General features: G+C 52.5%; 1 protein-coding gene across 2 annotated transcripts in view; it reads left to right on the forward strand.

Annotated features, from left to right (window-relative positions):
* Positions 1-16,303, forward strand: part of NOTCH2 (notch 2) — a 94,629-nt gene extending 78,326 nt beyond the window's left edge. Inside the window, exons 25-33 of one of the 2 annotated variants that reach the window (XM_015563491.1) lie at positions 1,107-1,454; positions 2,224-2,366; positions 2,558-2,768; positions 3,455-3,551; positions 4,925-5,090; positions 5,940-6,241; positions 6,955-7,102; positions 7,677-7,774; positions 15,952-16,303. In XM_015563491.1, coding sequence (XP_015418977.1) covers positions 1,107-1,454; positions 2,224-2,366; positions 2,558-2,768; positions 3,455-3,551; positions 4,925-5,090; positions 5,940-6,241; positions 6,955-7,102; positions 7,677-7,774; positions 15,952-16,065 — 1,627 coding nt within the window. In that variant the 3' untranslated portion in view covers positions 16,066-16,303. Of the gene's footprint in view, positions 1-1,106; positions 1,455-2,223; positions 2,367-2,557; positions 2,769-3,454; positions 3,552-4,924; positions 5,091-5,939; positions 6,242-6,954; positions 7,103-7,676; positions 7,775-8,563; positions 13,346-15,951 lie in introns of those variants that run through there. The other variant, XM_015563490.1, reaches the window with a different exon arrangement.
* The last annotated feature ends 2,439 nt before the right edge of the window (positions 16,304-18,742 follow it).

Here is an 18,742-nt window from a genome sequence, read left to right on the forward strand (position 1 = left end):
GGCTGGCAGAGGTCCAGGGATGCTCCTTGCACAACCACTCTCTCTCTGCCTATTTCTGCCTTCTCACCTGCTGCTCTCGTGACCTCCTGGGGAAATGCCTTTTGGAAGTGGTGTTGCCCACTCTCAGGCAGCCTCTCACGTAACCTGCCCGCAGGATGGATGGAAAGGTCTGTACCTCTGCCTGCTCACCCCCCACCTTTCCCAGCTGGGTTTTTCAGGAAGCGGAGCTAGGTTAGGCCGCGCAGCCCTCCTGGTCTTCGCTTTGCAGCTACAGGGCACTCTGTGGGTCGCATGGAGACTGTCCTGTTAGCTGTCCCATTCTATTTGCCTCTGATGAGTTCTCCACAGCCTGGTGAGGCGTGGGTGTTGTTAATGGTCTTTCAAGGGTGAGGGAACCGAGACCCAGCAGTTAAATTGCCAAAGCACACCCAGCGCTTCCTGACACCTCAGTGCTTGCTGAGCTAGTGTGGCAGCTTGTGCCGAATGGTATGACTGTCACAGGGTGTCAGGGAGGGGAGTGCCGATGAAGTGGACTGTGCACCATTTAGGCTCTGGGACTCCATTTCCTTTTCCTAGTATTTGAAAGAGGCTGTACAAGTTAGATGTGGTTTCCTGTATGGGACACACCTCCCCGCCCACCTTCCCTAGCTGGGACTCAGTGTGGGTGGGGAGGATAGGGGCCATATGGACATGTCTTGATGGCTCGGAGCTATGTATCCAGATTCTGGAGGCATCTTTACTTCCAATGCCCCTGGTTACCTCGCCAGGGGCGGTGCAGACGGAAATAGAGGAAGCATGAGGCAGGTTGATTTTCCTCTTGTTTGTCCACCTGACTTAAAAACACGATGAGCTGCCAGGGGCCCCTAGCCCGTGTGGCATAGTGAGCACGTGCTGTCTCTCCTTCAGGGCGCGCCCCCTGAAGCTGTGTGGCGCAGACTCTGTGCTCTAAGATGGCAGGGGCGGGAGATCCAGGGAAGGCGTCACGAGCATCTGGGGCCTGACCTGGGCCACAGAAGATGGGTAGGGAAAATATAGTTCCCAGTGGAAAACCAAATGGAGCTGCGGCCTCGTCTGAGCCCCTCCCCCCGGCCTGCCTCCCTGCCCAGGTACGACACGTACTGCGCAGACCACTTCAGGGACGACCACTGCGACCAGGGCTGCAACAGCGAGGAGTGCGGCTGGGACGGGCTGGACTGCGCTGCTGACCGGCCGGAGAACCTGGCCGAGGGGACCCTGGTGATCGTGGTGCTGATGCCCCCCGAGCAGCTGCTGCAGGACGCGCGCAGCTTCTTGCGGGCCCTGGGCACCCTGCTGCACACCAACCTGCGCATCAAGCAGGACCCCCAGGGGCACCTCATGGTTTACCCCTACTACGGCGAGAAGCCAGCTGCCCTGAAGAATCCGAGGCTGGCACGCAGGTCCCTTCCTGAGGATCCAGACCAGGAGGTGGCCGGGTAGGTTTTTGGTTTTTGAGGGTTTTTTTTTTTAGATATATTTTTACTGATTTCGGAGGAGAGCTAGAAATATCAGTGATGAGAGAGAATCATTGATCAGCTGCCTCCTGCATGCCCCCCATTGGGGATTGAGCCCACAACCCGTGCCCTGTCCAGGAATCGAACTGTGACTTCCTGGTTCATAGGTTGACGCTCAACCCCTGAATCATTCATGCCGGCTGGGCGATGAGCTTCTTAAAGCTTAGTTTTATAAAGCTGAGCACTTTGATTCACAGAGGAAGTCATAACGTAATCTGTGAAAATGCAAAGCCCAGACAAATAAAACAGCCCACCAGGTAAAACAGACGCATGGTCCCAGGATCTGTGTCTAAGACTAAAGGTTTGCCTTGATCTTGGGGATCTGCAAGGTGGGCTGGAGCGAGCACGAGGCAGGAGGCAGGGAGGCCTCCTCAGATGCTGGCCTCCCCAACCTCTCGCCAGGTCACCTCACATCCCTTTAGTGGGACTTCTCTCTTGTATCAGTCCTTGGTGTCTCAGCTGTGTGTGGCCTCAGTCAGAAGGCCTGGACTCAGCCCAGGAAGGTGAGGCACCCCCTAAGCAGGAATCAGTGTGTAGGATCTGAAGGAGAAATACTTTGATTTCTGTGAGCTTTCTGGAAGAGGCAGCACCACAGAGCAGAGAGGCCGACACTGCAGGAGACAAGGAAGGCTCGTGCAGTGCTGCCTAACTCCTCATTGCTCTTTCTCCTCTTTCCCCTGGGCACCCACAGCTCTAAGGTATTTCTGGAAATCGACAACCGCCAGTGTGTTCAAGATTCAGACCAGTGCTTCAAGACCACGGATGCAGCTGCAGCTCTTCTGGCCTCTCACGCTATCCAGGGCACCCTGTCCTACCCGCTTGTCTCTGTCGTCAGTGAGTAGCAGTGCTTTAGGGGGAAGGTATGGGGGGCGTCACCTGGGGACAAAGAGGAAGGGCACACTCCTCAACATGCAGCTCTTCATTGTTCAGGGCTGGGAGCTCCCAGCTGCCCTCAGGATAAACGTAAAGCTAGTGTGGGGAGGTCGATGTCTTATCAACATGTTTCCTGTCGCTTGCACTTGCAGGTGAATCCCTGGGTCCCAAACCCACCCAGCTGCTCTATCTCCTTGCCGTCGCCGTTGTCATCATCCTGTTCCTTCTGCTGCTGGTGGTCATCATGGCAAAACGGAAGCGGAAGCACGGCTCCCTCTGGCTGCCCGAAGGCTTCACCCTTCGCCGGGAGTCCAGCAATCACAAGCGCCGCGAGCCGGTGGGACAGGATGCCGTGGGGCTGAAGTAAGCCGGCTTGCCCGCAGCACCGCTCACAGCAGTGAGGAGCAGGGGTAGAGCAGGCAGGCAGGTCGTGTGGGTGATGCCTTTAGCTCCGAGCTCGGACCACATCGCCACACGTGACCACACTCTGGGTGCCCCCTGAGCAGCTGTGAAATAGCAGCCAGAGGCCGGTGCTTCCGACCTGTACATGTATCTGTCGCGTTGGTGCTCAGCCTCTGTGTTGAGGCACACTTTTTGTTCTGTTTTGTTAATCCTCACCTGAGGATATCCTTTCCCATTAATTTTTAGAGAAAGTGGAAGGGAGGAGGAGAGAGAGAGACAAAAAGAAAGATGGATGTGGAGAGACACATCATTGGTTTTCTCCCGCATACACCCTGACAGGGCCAGAGACCCTGCAACCCAGGCACATGCCTTTGACCGGAATCGAACCTGAGACCCTTTAGTATGCAGGCCAATGCTCTAAACACTGAGCACACAGGCCAGGGCAAGGCACACCTTTGTTGTAAGCTCTTGATCGGCGGGAAAGAAAGGATGTTTACTCCAGTAAAGGGATGTAAAACGCTGCCCATCCCTGTGGGCCAAAGCGAGTAGAGAGGAGAGTGTGTCCTGGTGGGACAGGTGTGGCGATCCTCCGGATCCATTGATGATACGCCTCTTCTCTTGTTTTCCGACCTAACCCTGGCCATCAGGAATCTCTCCACGCAAGTCTCAGAGGCTAACCTGATAGGTTCTGGAACAAGTGAGCATTGGGTCGACGATGAAGGGCCCCAGCCAAAGAAAGCCAAGGTGAGTTGGCAACCATCGGCCACGCTCGGGCCACATTTCCATTCCTGTCCTTAGGAGCAGGAGTGTCCCAAATGGGAGTGATCCTCATTATACGTTGCCCGGGCCACAGCTATTCCAGGTGGTCATGAAAGGCAGGGATCTCCAGGTCATTGCTGGCCTTGGGTATCCTCTGTGTGTTTTCAGTAAGAACTCTAAGAATAATAATACAGGCAACAAGCATGCTTTCTTCCTGAAGTGCCGTAGATGGCAGCCCGGTAAGGACTGAGGTGTGTAAACAGTTTCCTGCTGGCTCCATCGCGCCCTTGCTCTGTCGGGCATTTCCCCTCTGGAAGGGAGGGTGGGATTAACAGTAAAGAAGCCAGTGGCCATTAGAGGCTCCTCATCTTGAACTTAGGAACTAACGCCATTTAGAAGTAAGAGGTGGATTGGGCTGGGGCTGAGGTGGAAAGGGAGGCCATCGGTCCGTAGCTATACGAGGCTGGGACGTGCGCATCCCGTGGGTATTCTAAGTCAGCGTGAGGAGGTGGACCTTGAATATTACCGGCACACACTGAGCACAGTCAGAGTCAAGTCCAAAACTCTGCTACTTGGTAGCTGGCAAGTTATATAACCTCCTTGTATATTACCCTTGTTTGTAAAATAATGCTATTAACAGGGGTATTAATAATTCTTTTCTCTGTGAGTTGTTGTGGGGATTAAATAGAGCAGTACATGTACTAGTAAAGTGCCTTACCTACTTCCTGTCCCATGCTAGATACTCAGGAACGGGCAGCTGCGTTTGAAATTGTAATAATAATTATTGCTCAACAAATATTTCTCAGGCACTTGCTCTGTGCCCGGCACTTGCTCGCACAGGGAGGCAGCCCTGGGAAGGGTGTGGCCCCTGTTCTCGGGAACCTTAGTCTGTCTAGTGGTAGCGACTGGGGTGCAGGTGCCCAGGAGCACCCCGCACGGGGTCAGGAAGGAGAGGGGAGCAGAGTGCTCTTCAGGACCCACGGGAGGAATTAAAGTCCAAAGTCATTTGAAGGGGCGATAGGAGTTCATCAGAGGATTGGGGGAGACCCTGGCAGACAGAGGGACCAGCGTGAGCAAATGCCCAGAAGCAAGGAACTGGCACCTCGGGGACCTATAAATAGCATGTTAGATAGGCAGACACGTCAGGTATTAAGGCTGAGGCTAGAGTTTGGGCGGTGGAGGTGGGAGAGCTGTACGGTGACCCTGGACAGGTGAGCAGGAGCTGGGAGGCGGCCGTGGATGCAGATCTGAGGGTTGGAGGCGGGGCTGAGGGGAAGCTGGCAGGAGGCTCGGGACTAGCTTCGTCCGCAGCTCCTGGTTGGGGGCAGCTTCACAGCCGGCGTGCCGTCCCCTTTCAGGCTGAAGCCGAGGCTTTGCTCTCAGAAGACGACCCCATCGATCGACGCCCGTGGACACAGCAGCACCTCGAGGCCGCAGACATCCGCAGGACCCCGTCGCTGGCCCTCACGCCCCCGCAGGCGGAGCAGGAGGTGGACGTGCTGGACGTGAACGTCCGGGGCCCAGGTCAGCACCCAGCCTCCCCTCACGAGGCCACGCCTGCCTGGGTTCTGTGTTGTCCCTCCCATGTCTGCCCTGCTTGGTGATGTGCCCCCAGCCAGTTTCCCAGGCGCTGAGTCAGCGTGGGGAGACAGTGCTGAGGAATAGGGACATGCAGGCATGAACTCACAGGAGCAGACAGGGAGGATCGCACACCACTTCACGCCCAGCGTGCTTGCAAACAAGTGGGCTGATTATATGAGATAGATTTCATTTACTTTTTTGTTTGTGTTTGGGGGTAGGGGTGGGGTGGGGTTTTTTTATTATTAATCCTCATCCAAGGATATTTTTAGTGAGTGGAAGGGAGGAGGAGAGACAGAGACACATCATAGGTTGCCTCCCCCACACAATCTGACAGGGGCTAGGGATCGAGCCTGCAACCGAGATACGTACCCTTGACTGGAGTCAAACCTGCAACCCTTCAGTCTGTGGGCCAAACCGGCTAGGACAAGAGAGATTTTAGTACAACAGAAAAATCGTATCCCAAAGCAGAGGGATGGAGAATTCATTTAGCTGAAACTTCGGTGCCTGTAGCTCTATTAACACTGAATATTTTAAATTGTCCATTTAAAAGTAACATAGCCCTTAGGGACTTGCACAGAAAGCTTGTTTAACTTCAAGAAGAACCCTTCTTGCTGCCTCACTACCCTTTACTGGGGGGCCATTCCCGGTGGAAGAGCAGGTGGCCAGTGTCACCAGAAGCACAGGGATTCTTCCCAGTCGAATAACGTGACTCGTGTTGAACTGTCCGGCAGCGGGGTGAATTGAACACGAGGGCCGTTCTCCTCCTGAGTCCCGGGTTCTCCTTTCCTGTAGATGGGTGCACCCCGCTGATGCTGGCTTCCCTCCGAGGAGGCAGCTCAGATGTGAGTGAGGAAGATGAGGACGCAGAGGACTCGTCTGCCAACATCATCACAGACTTGGTCTACCAGGGGGCCAGCCTGCAGGCCCAGACAGACCGGACCGGCGAGATGGCCCTGCACCTGGCCGCACGCTACTCCAGGGCAGATGCCGCCAAGCGTCTCCTGGACGCAGGTGCAGACGCCAACGCCCAGGACAACATGGGCCGCTGCCCTCTCCATGCTGCAGTGGCGGCTGATGCCCAAGGTGTTTTCCAGGTAAAGAACATGATCTGCAGTGTCTTATCTTTGTTAAGGCACTTAGCGCCCCATTACATTCACTCCGTACTTCTTTCAGAGAATAACGCAGGTGGCAGAGCCGGGCTTGCTAGATGGGAAAGCCGGAAAAGGGAGGCAGGCAAATTGACCTAATTGTCGGTAGCCAGGGTGTGACAGACCCGACAGCAGTGTTCTGAGTGCGAATCACGTGGTTTTCTGAGGTGCCAGAATGCCTCCCAGATGAGTAGATCGAGGGGAGTGGTACCTGTGATGAAGCCTTTGCTAGTGTCAGCTTCTGCCTACAGGTTTACCTGACCACGTGGGCTTCCACGGGCTCCTCTGTGGTTTTCTTTACGTGAAGTCACAGTGTGCTCCTTGATGCCCTTGTATTGCACCCTTTTGAGGAAATTGGAAGCATCCTGTACACCGCAATGGAGGTGGTGGTATTTTCCCACACCCTCCTTCTTTCTTTAGAAAGTAGAACTTCACTTTACATGGAGTCTTGAGCACATGTTTGTTCGGTCGTTCGTTCATTCATTCATTCCACAACATGTTGATTGATCCTGGTAGAGACTCAGGCACAAAAAGAACAAGACATTTCTTCCCCTCCAGGAACTCACAGCGTGGCCTCCACTACGATGCCCTTGGTCTTCCTCTCAGTGTCATTACATTCTTCATCCGGGTGACTCTCTCTCCTGTACTTTCCCTTCTAGATCCTGATCCGCAACCGAGTGACCGATCTGGATGCCAGGATGAACGATGGCACCACACCCCTGATCCTGGCTGCGCGCCTGGCTGTGGAGGGGATGGTGGCGGAGCTGATCAACTGCCAAGCAGACGTGAACGCGGTGGATGACCACGGTAGGGAGCGGCGGGGTTGGGATTCTGACCTCCAGAGCATCCTCTAAGGGGGAGGGTTGTTGATCCTTAAAGACCTGCCTCGGGTCCAGAGCCACTGAAGTTTCATCCGTCCATCCATTCTTTCTCTTAACATGATGAGCTTGGAGAGCTGAGCCATTGGGAGGTGTGTGAATGAAGAGGGGAAGGGATGGTTAGGGAGGGCTCAGGGCCTCAAAGCAGGTCTGAAAGGTTTGCCTGTGTGAGCTGCCTGGCCTGCCATTCTCATGAGGACGTAAGAGAGCCGGATTCCCTGGGATGGGGCACCGTTAGAGACCCTAAGTATACGTTTGGGCGTGTATACATACATACGGTCTTCACTGCGGCAGGGTCAGTTCTGCCATGTGGAGGGCAGGGGCACCACAGACAAATGGTCCTCATCCTGGGAGGTCCTCTGGAGGCTGAGCAGCCTGCACGCAGCACTCCTAGAACCGGGGGAAGGAGGAAGCACTTGGACCCCACAGGGAACTGACGTCCTGACGCGAGGAGCGGGACGTGTCCTCTACGCCGCCTGCTTACACGAACGTTTCTCTTGCAGGAAAATCTGCTCTTCACTGGGCAGCGGCTGTCAACAACGTGGAGGCGACGCTTTTGCTGCTGAAAAATGGGGCCAACCGAGACATGCAGGACAACAAGGTGCAGTCTGGGCTCCATCTGAGGCCTCCCCTGCCTCCCGCAGCCCCGCCTGTGATCAGTGTAGACAGAGGAGGAAGCGGGCTGGACGGGAGCCTTAGGAAGGGCATCGGGCTCCCCCAGGGAAGGGCCGGGGCTGAGCTTCTTGCCCACGTGGTACTCAGCCTGCTGCAGGCTGTTCTGCACGTGACTCGGTGCAGCCTCGCTGCCTCGCTCGTCTTGGACGGCCCTTCTGCGTGCCCTGCCTGCTCCTGCTCACTCCTTTCTCGTTTGTCTTCCTGCTGCTCTTCTTTTCTGCTCTTGGACCACGTGTTTTCCTGTTTGCTTTTCTTCCTCTGAGTTTTGGGTCAGGCTTCCCTCTCTGGCTCATCTTCTCCCTCCCCCCTCCTTTAGTTCTTCTTTGTGCATGTCCTTTCTCCGCTTTCTTTTACTTTTCCCAGCTCTGCACATGCTTTATGTTCTCCCCTGCTGCCTGGCTTATTTCGAACGCGTTCGCCTACTTTGATGAGCTCCGTGCTCTAAAACATTCCCAGCTAAGGAGACACTGCCCTCAACGGGAAAATTGGTTCCTGGGCTGGGGTGAAATAATCGTACTCTTTCGCCTGAAGCATAGATATCCGTTCAGCACATAGCTAGAGAGACAGTCTATCGGTGGCATTAAAATTTCACGCAGGGGGGCAGTTTGGGAAAAAATGTCTAAGGGGAGGGTGATAGTAAAAGGATTGAGAAGCATGGCTCTGGTCTCAGGAGAGTCATTCATTCAACTGTGCTCTTGGTGGGCCTTCCCTGCAGGAGGAGACGCCGCTGTTCCTTGCTGCCCGGGAGGGGAGCTATGAGGCCGCCAAGATCCTCTTAGACCATTTTGCCAACCGGGACATCACAGACCACATGGACCGCCTGCCCCGGGACGTGGCTCGGGAGCGCATGCACCACGACATCGTGCGCCTGCTGGACGAGTACAACGTGGCGCCGAGCCCTCCGGGCTCCGTGCTGACCTCTGCCCTCTCCCCCGTCATCTGCGGGCCCAACCGGCCCTTCCTCAGCCTCAAACACACTCCGATGGGCAAGAAGCCCAGACGGCCCAACGCCAAGAGCGCCGTGCCCACCAGCCTCCCTAACCTGGCCAAGGAGGCCAAGGAGGTCAAGGGTGGCAGGAGGAAGAAGTCGCTGAGTGACAAGGCCCAGCTGTCGGAGAGCTCCGTGACTCTGTCCCCCGTCGATTCCCTCGAGTCCCCTCACACCTACGTTTCCGACACCACCTCCTCCCCAATGATCACATCCCCTGGCCTCCTACAGGCCTCGCCCAACCCCATGCTGGCCGCGGCCGCGGCCCCCGCCCCCGTCCACGCACAGCATGCACTGTCCTTCTCTAACCTCCGTGAGATCCAGCCTTTGGCCCACGGGCCCGGCAATGTCCTTCCCTCGGTGAGCCAGCTGCTGTCCCACCACCACATGGTGCCCCCAGGCAGCGGCAGTGCGGGCAGCGTGGGGAGGCTGCATCCGGTCCCTGTCCCGGCAGACTGGATGAACCGCATGGAGATGAATGAGAGCCAGTACAATGAGATGTTTGGTATGGTACTGGCACCAGCTGAGGGCACCCCTCCTGGCATAGCTCCTCAGAGCAGGCCGCCGGAAGGGAAGCATATGACCGCCCCCCGGGAGCCCTTGCCCCCCATCGTGACTTTCCAGCTAATCCCCAAAGGCGGGATTGCCCAACCCGCCGGGGCACCCCAGCCTCAGACCAGCTGCCCTCCGGCTGCTGCAGGCTCCATGCCCACCATGTACCAGATTCCAGAAATGGCTCGTTTGCCCAGCATGGCGTTCCCCGCTGCCGTGATGCCCCAGCAGGACGGGCAGGTCGTTCAGACCATCCTCCCCACCTACCACCCTTTCCCAGCCTCCGTGGGCAAGTACCCCACGCCCCCTTCACAGCATAGTTACGCTTCCTCCAATGCCGCCGAGCGAACGCCCAGCCACAGTGGTCACCTGCAGGGGGAGCATCCCTACCTGACCCCATCCCCAGAGTCTCCTGACCAGTGGTCAAGTTCGTCACCCCACTCTGCTTCTGACTGGTCAGACGTGACCACCAGCCCCACTCCCGGGGGGGCCGGAGGAGGTCCGCGGGGACCGGGGACACACATGTCTGAGCCAGCACGCAGCAACATGCAGGTTTACGCGTGAAAGCCTGCCTCCGGTGCAGGCACAGAACTGCCTATTGTAAATGCTGCTGAGGACAAATGAAGGTCATCCGGGGGAGAAATGAAGAAATCTCTGGGACCAGCTTCTGGAGGCAGAAGAGAGGAGACGCTCTTACCTCTCAGCTACTGCAAGGAAAGCAGTCCCATCAGCGTCAGCAGGTGTCTGCAGGGCTCTGGGAGGGAGCGACACGCCTCATAATCTCTGGCCCATCAAGCCAAGTGCGTTGGAAATGCAAGATGAATACGAGACTTGGGACCATGTTTACCCTCTTTTACTTGGAGAATGGACGGATGCCTGTTGTAGCTCAGACATTCTTGCAGCTGGGACTGCGCTGTATGCCCTGGGGGCTCCTGCCCTGTCCATGAGAAGATTCCACGGGGAATTATCCCTGGAATTCTAGCTGGACTGACCTGTCTCATCCTCTCAGCCTTGGCAATTCTTCGGACTGTTTGGTGCTTTGAGTTTTGCACCTGTCTGTGTTCGCAGCCACATCAGCACGGTACCGGCCCGGCCTCTGTGCCTTTAACCATTCCTGGTCTAGAACATAACTCTCACTGCCTTGTCCCTCCGTGTTCGCAGCCACATCAGCAAGATACCGGCCCGGCCTCTGTGCTGTTAACCATTCCTGGTCTAGAACATAACTCTCACTGCCTTGTCCCTCCGTGTTCGCAGCCACATCAGCAAGATACCGGCCCGGCCTCTGTGCTGTTAACCATTCCTGGTCTAGAACATAACTCTCACGGCCTTGTCCCTCCGTGTTCGCAGCCACATCAACAAGATACCGGCCCGGCCTCTGTGCTGTTAACCATTCCTGGTCTAGAACATAACTCTCACTGCCTTGTCCCTCCCGTTTTCCACTCTCCCTGGGTGTCTCCCGGGTGACTTTGGTTATGGTTCTCAGCATAGACCTTCCTGTTTCTTTAGAAAACGGGCATTCGGCATCCTCCTGCCTGACAGCATTCCTGGAAGAGGAGCAACATATTTTTCTTCGAACCCCATTTTGGGACAGGAGATCCCTTCAGGATGCTCCCAAGCTCCCTGGCCTGCACGCAGGGCTTCATGGAAACCTTACAGGAGGGAGGCTGAGAGTCCGTCTTTTGTTCGTGGGCCGAGTCAGTGTGCAATTTTACCCTTGGCAGTTGGGTACTATGACCCTTTTTAAAAAAAAAAAAAACCCACCAGGACTCAGAATGTTGGAATGACCAAGAGATAAACTCAATGATGCAAGAAGTGTTCCCACTGGCCGGTGCCTTCCCTCCCTGCCCAGCAGCACACTGACTCCCGTGGGAAGCCTGTGCGTGCCTCCCCGCTGGCAGAACCCTCAAGGGCTCCCCTCACTCACCCAGCGGACAAAGCTGTCTGTATATTGAGCCTTTCCTTCCACGGGTCCTCACAAGAAAACGTCTCAGACGATAATTCTCTCACCTTCTAGAATGGAACTGGCCTCGGCTCCGGGCAGCCCATGGCAGCCGTCTTCCCTTCGTTTCCTGATTCTCTTTCTGATCACAGGCCCACTCACCAGACTTCCTTTCACACCGGAGGGGCTGAGTTACCGGTGCCCCCAGTAGGTTCTCACCGAACACAGGGATTTATTTTCAAGGGCAGGAAATGGAGCCTTGGCCTCGCTCTCTAGGGTCAAGGCCAGTCCCTTGGAAAGGGAGGAACGACGAGGCAGCCCTGGCTCCTTCTTGCTACCATTCCATTTCCTTTGAAGCAGTCATGACATCTCCTTTTAGGTAACTAACAAGCTTATCAGGGACATTTTTCTTTCCTAGAGTCACCGTCTAGATGGCAGTGGACAGTTACAGATTCACTGTCCTCGACACCCTCGTGTTCGGTGTGGAAATGCATCTCACCTAAGTCTGCTCTTTGTTATTTGTGGTCTTGGCAGCTTGCATGACCCTGGGTCAGGAGCAGGAGTGTTCTAGGTAACACCAGACGTAGGAAGCTAAAGAATAGTTCCCTCCACCCCCTTCTCCCTGAGTCGGCAAATAATTGTCACATCGACCTGGTGCTATACTGTCATGGCACCGGGGAGATCAGTTCCCCGGAGCAGGTGGTAGACATTAGTAGGGGCGTTGCCTGCTCTGTTTTGGGGTGAGTAACAGTCTTCATTCCTGCCATGGCTGAGTGTTCACCAGGGCCTCCCACTTACTTGCTTTATCTGCCTGTGGCCCCGTACAGAGGAGCCCAGTGTGTCTGTTAGCAGGGAAGTCTACAAAGGATGCTTTCAGTCCTGCCCAAGTTCATGAGCCAAGAAAAAGAATTAGTTCTGCTGTAATATAAGCAGATTGTCCATTCATTCTGCATTTTATTCTCTCAGGTGGCGACTCTACCAGCCCCTTTCATAGTGTGTAACATTCTGTCACTCTAACTGCTGACTCTGTCCTTGGCTGCATTTGTTAATTCACAGGTGGGGGGTCACCTGTCTGACTCACCATGGAGCCCCACACCGGCCCCACTTACCGAAAGTGTCACCTCTGATCCAGCAGCTTGAATCTTTGATAACCTCCCTCTCCCGGCACTGTAGGCCTCACTCGCTTGTTTCTCTGTGCAGCCCTTTGGGTTTCGGGGAAGGAATGAGAGCTGCCGTCACAGACCACGGGCTTCGCCTTTCAGGCACTGGTCGGTCTCTGAGATTAGAAGGACCCTTGAGTTGTATCATATCTAATAGAAGAGATGGTGAGTTGGAGACTCACCTTCTCATTTGGTTCTGAATGGCAGACAAACTTTTAAGGGGACAGAGCTTTTATACCGTGTATAGGTCAACCCCCCACTTTGGGTTTATTTTTATAAATTCTTCCTTTGATTCTTCTGTCATCCTCTGCGGATCGATTTTTTTATTTGTTTATTTCTTCTGTTTTGTGTGAAGCATCATTTGCTGACTTAACATGATGGTGAGGGAGGGAGGGGTTTAAGGGCAAGAGAGCCTGAAAGTCTTTAGTGTAAGCCATCAGCGATGATGCTCAAGTCCATTATGTCATCTTACTATTAAGTTTGGTAGCCCACAGTTCTTGCAAAGAAAGGAACCAAAGGTGGAGTGTGCTGTCAGCAGGTGGCTTCAGGAATTTGGCCTTGATCGATAACATTGAATGCATGATGACCCTTTGATTGGACAGTTCTATGCCCCGAGGCTCCGCCCCTAACTGTCTGGTACTATGCTCCTTTCTTGTGTACATTTCTCTTAAGAGTGATATTATATGTTTGTATGAGAAAGCCCATAACCAATAAAATGACTGCATATTCCTAACTAGGCATAGTAAGGAACATGCACACTTTGTTTTTACTCTTCAAAGTTTCGTTCTAAAAGTAGTTAAGGTGAAATTTATATGAAAGCATTTTTATCATAAAATAAAAGCAGTTACATGTCAAACTTAATGGCGTGGCGGTTTTCATTTCCTGTGGCTCCGTCCTGGTGACGACCTCGTGCCCTCCTTCCTCTTCGAGAGAAATCCTTCGCTTTCCATCCTGGGCCCCACAGGGAGGGCCGGGCCCGGGGCTCCCTTTCTTCTCTTCCAGGCAGATCCCAAATCAGTGCTTTTGAGGAAGGCACTCCTGTCACATAGGAAGCATCGCAAGACTGAGTCCCTTTCCTTTGCACCAGCTGGTGACAGACGGTGGCTCAGGACCCAGCGCCTTCCAGTGGAAATTCAGGTGTTTGCCAAAGGCAGAGCTGAGGGTTAGGATATACTGAGTGATGCTGGTGGGGCTGGGACCCAAGTCGTCAGTGTGCAGTATGATTCCTCAGATTGTATATAGAACTTAATCTATACGGTTACAACATAGTATTTTGCATATAAGTATGTTACCAAGTTTATTCATTTACTTGCAGAGTCAGTCAAGTGAATGTTTGGACACAGATATTTGACATTGGTGATATCTGTGGCATTCGCCGCCTCCTATCAATTTCCATAGCGTATTTGCCGAAATAACGTTTTAACACAACTGGCAGCACATAATGGTTATCCTGGGAGGGTTATGGTTTAATATAAACATATATAGTACATGTGGGAGCTTCATGTTGGGTTTTGTAATGGTGTGGGAAGAAAATGCTTTTGCGCGCTAAGGAACGCCTCGCCTCGCCCGAGTCTTGGCCTCTCAGAGCTGGGGTTCCTCTTCAGACTTTGGGAACTCAGACTTGCTCCATGGAAACCTGCTCCAGGGGACCTGGCCCGCTCTCCATCTTCCTCCTCCCCCTTCCACTTCCAGCCTGAACCCCCAGCTCTCGATGGGGACGGGAGAATCCAGGACCCCCCCCCAGCCCTGAGATCCAAAGAAGGAGGGCAGGCTGGAGGCCACGGCTGTCGAGTCACGTAGCTGGGATGGTAGATTTGGACTCCAGGCCCTGGTCACGCAGTCATGCAGCTAACAAGTCTCCCAGCCCAAGAAGAGGCGCTGAGTTCTTCTGCAGAACGTGATGGTGATCAAGACCAACCGACCCCTGGGTGGTGGGTAAAGGGGGAAGGAACTGTGAGCCTGTCACTGCTTCTGCCTCTGTGACTGCTCCCCGGCGGGTGGCTGTGAGCATGGCCGGGTCTTCACCTCCCCTGCAGGACAGTCTTTTAAAAATAAAATAGGAATCAAGTCCTTGCAAAGGCCCTGAAGAGAGAGAGGGTGTATGTGGTGTGTGCACGTAGGGGGCAGAGGGATAGGATAACAGAGCGGGTGTTCAATTTTTCCTTCTTTTGACTTGGAGCTTAGCAAGACACATTTATTATTTTTTTGAAATATATTTTTATTGATTTCAGAGAGGCAGGGAGAAGGAGAGAGAGATAGAAACACCAATGATGAGAGAGAATCATTGATCGGCTGCCTCCTACGCTCCCCACACTGGGGATCCAGCCCACAACCTGGGCATGTGCCCTGACCGGGAATCGAACCATGACCTCCTGGTTCATAGGTTGATGCTCAACCACTGAGCAACACTGGCCGGGCAGCAAGACACATTTAAAACATTTGCACCAGTCAAGACCCAACTGAAAAGTGTGGGCAAACTCAAATTAGGATAATACCAGAAGGGCTCATTTACAACAGGACTGGTTATGATGTATGTATGTGAGGGGGAGGTGAACCTTAGCGGGCAGTGCAGGAAGTCCTGGCTAGCATCAGCAGAGTGATGACCACTTCGGTCCAAAGGGAGGAAGGCTGGGAGAGGTCACTGAACATGGACGGTACCTCAGGAAGAGCCATGACTTCTATCGAGGAACACAATGAGCCATGGCCTCACCCTCACCCCACAACCCCACCCCCAGCAAGGAAGCCAGGGAATAATACCCTGACCTCATTCCCTACCCCACCTCCATCCTAGACTTCCTATTTGCTGAATCCAAGAGGAAGTCCGAAAATGAAGGAACCTGTTAGATTTGACCCATTGATACAGTCAGCTTCCTGGGGGGGGGTGGGGGGGGGAGTTTGGGGGAGAAAGGAAGAGAGTGGATCTGACGGTGCAAACATATTATCTAAAACATTCTCCCTCCATCTGTGACATTTCTAAGGAACTTCTACCCTTTGAGACAGCATGGAGGGACCTGGAGAGTATCATGCTAAGTGAAATAAGTCAGTCAGAGAAAGACAAGTATCACATGATCTCACTCACATGTGGAATCAAACGAACAAAATAAACTGATGAACGAAGTGGATCCAGAGACATGGAAGTATGGAACAGAGGGTGGAATCTCAGAGGGAAGGCGGGGGAGAGTGGGTGGGTGGGAGGTAATCAATCAAAGACCTTGTAGGCATATATGCATAACCCATGGACACAGACAATAGGGTGGTGAAGGCTGGGGGGCAGGAGCAGGCTGAAGGGGGGCCAATGGGGGGTAAAAGGTGACATATGTAATACTTTCAACAATAAAGATTTTTTTAAAAAAAGAAACTTCTACTGACAGCCTTCCTTTGATGTGTCAAAGTGGGGAACGCAAAATAAAAGCAATGATGTATTGATAATCTGATTTAATGTCTTTTCCTGATCTACTTACTAGTGTGCTCTTCACTACTTAGGCTTTGAGCACCCAAACTGGAGAGAATCAAAAGCAGCAGGATGGATGAATTATGGTACCTCAATCAATGGAGTGCGACACAGAAATAAAATTTAAAAAAAGCAACGATATGAGGAATCGTCATTGGTATAATATTGAGCAAAGGAAGCCAGACACCAAAGAAGACACCCTGAGTGATTCCATTATCTGGTTCAGGAAAAACAAACCAATGGTAAGTAGAGATCTGAAGAGTGGGTGCTTTCTGTGGGAGAGGCTTCTTGACTGAAAAGAGGGTAAGAAAATCTTTCTGAAGTCCAAAGGTGGTGATTACATAAATGTATATGTCTATAAAACTCCCTTAAGACTTGTGCATTTTACTATTGTAGGTTATCTATACTAATAAAAGGGTAATATGCTAATTAGACCGGGAGACCTTCCAAACATCCTTCCAGACAAAGCCATGGTGGTGGGGCTAAGGCAGAAGCAGTTAGGGGCGATCAGGCCAGGAGGGAAGGGCAGTTGGGGGCGAGCAAGCCGGCAGGCAGAATGGTTTAGGGGTGATCAAGCAGGCAGGCAGGTGAGCAGTTAGGAGCCAACAGTCCCGGATTGTGAGAGGGATGTCTGACTGCTGGTTTAGGCCTGAAGGATCGGCCCTAGACTGGCAGTCGGACATCCCCTGAGGGGTCCCAGATTGGAGAGGGTGCAGGCCGGGTTGAGGGACAACACCCTCCCATGCACAAATTTCGTGCACCAGGCCACTAGTCCTATATAATAAAGGGCTAATATGCAAATTGACCCAACGGTGGAATGACCAGTTGCAATGATGTGCACTGACCACCAGGAGGCAGACGCTCAATGCAGGAGCTGCCCCCTGGTGCTCATTGCACTCCAGAAGCCAGGCTCACAGCTGGCAAGCGCAGTGGTAGTGATGGGAGCCTCTCCCACCTTCACGGTAGCACTAAGGATGTCCAACAGCTGACTTAGCCCCCCCACCCCCCCACTGGCTCCCAGACTACAAGAGGGCGCAGGCTGAGCTGAGGGACCCCTTCTCCCCCTGAGTGCATGAATTTCATGCACTGGGCCTCTAGTACTTTAACAAAATATATCTGTAATATCTGACAAATGCCTAAACACATAATATGATGAAAATAACATTAATTGCCTGGCCAGTGTGGCTAAGTGGTTGAGCATCGACCTATGAACCAGGAGGTCACAGTTCAATTCCAAATTGGCACATGCCTGGCTTGTGGGCTCAATCCCCAGCAAGGGGAGTGCAGGAGGCAGCCAATCAATGATTCTCTCTCATCATTGATGTTTCTTATCTTTCCCTCTCTCTTCCTCTCTGAAATAAAAATATATTTTTTAAATAAGAATAAATAAAAATAAAGAGACCCTAGCTGATTTGGCTCAATGGGTTGAGTGTCGGCCTGCAGACTGAATGGTCCCAGGTTTGATTCTGGTCCAGGGCACATGCTAAGGTTGCGGGCTCAATCCCCAGTAGGGGATGTGCTGGAGGCATCCAATCAATGATTCTCTCTCATCGTTAATGTTTCTATCTCTCCCTCTCCCTTCCTCTCTGAAATCAACAAAAATATATTTTTTTAAATAAAATAGACGCTACCTAACCGGTTTGGCTCGTAGTTGAATCAACCAGATGAAGAAGGAAATCATATGCATTCTGGCTCTGGGGTACAGAAGTCATCCCTTGATGTCAGGTGAGAAAAACTGAGTTGTTGAGGGGGTATGTTTGGGGCGTTCAACACCATAGTCAGACAATAGGAGGAGCCTCAGGATGGTGATTTGCTACACCAGGGAGGCTGCAATATTACACAAAGACACTAGAGGGAGCACATGAGTAGAAACTGGCAAACTCCTTCAAACAAATTATGCACACAACCAGAGAGAGAGAGGGGGGGGGGAACTTGAGAGATATCCAGAAACTCTAGCCTGGCATGTGGTGAAAGTCCACTCTTTATGAAACCAGACAGTAGTCTGGGAGGCTTGGCTTATTCTCAGAAGCCAAAATCCCAAACATTATACCGAAGACAAAAAAACACAAGACAAACAGGCAACCACAACATGTTTGGATGAACCAATTACATCTCGCAACCATGCCCAAACAAATGAAAATATATAACTTTAAAAGAAGGAATTCAAAATTACTTTTGAAATAATGATATTCAATGAATTAAAAGACAGGACAGGTAGCCAAAAAATTTCAAGAAAATGTGGTATGAAAAATGAGATTACCAACAACAACAAAAACTATGACAGAGAGGCAAACAGCTACTCTGTCAATGAAGAACACAGCACCTGAATAGAAAATTTCACTGGCGGGACTAACCAGCAAACTTGACTGGGCAGAACAAAGAGTGAGTCAAACTGAGAAAGGACTTTCATAGTTAATGAAACAGAGGAAGAATTAGAAAACAATGAAAGGAGTCTACAGGACTTAGATTTCATCAGATGAAACAACATATGCATTATGGGAGTCGCAGAAAGAGACTATTTGAAGAAACAGCAGCCAAAAATCTCCCAAATCTGAAGAGAGAAATGGATGTACACATACAGGAAACTTAAAAACTCTAATTAAGGTAAATTAAAGAGCCCTCCAAAAAAAACCTTTTTTTCTTTAAAAATTACAAAAGTGCCCCCCCACCCCCAAACACACACACACACACTTTTCTCCCCTCCACCCAGCCCTGTCCCACCCAGGCCTTCTTAATCAAACTGTCAAAAGCCACTGTAGGTTCTCTTGCCTGAAGCCAGCGGCCGACCAGGGTGGGGTGGGGGG

The sequence above is a fragment of the Myotis davidii genome, unplaced genomic scaffold (genome assembly GCF_000327345.1).
Source record: "Myotis davidii unplaced genomic scaffold, ASM32734v1 scaffold217, whole genome shotgun sequence".
Taxonomy (NCBI): Eukaryota; Metazoa; Chordata; class Mammalia; order Chiroptera; family Vespertilionidae; genus Myotis; species Myotis davidii.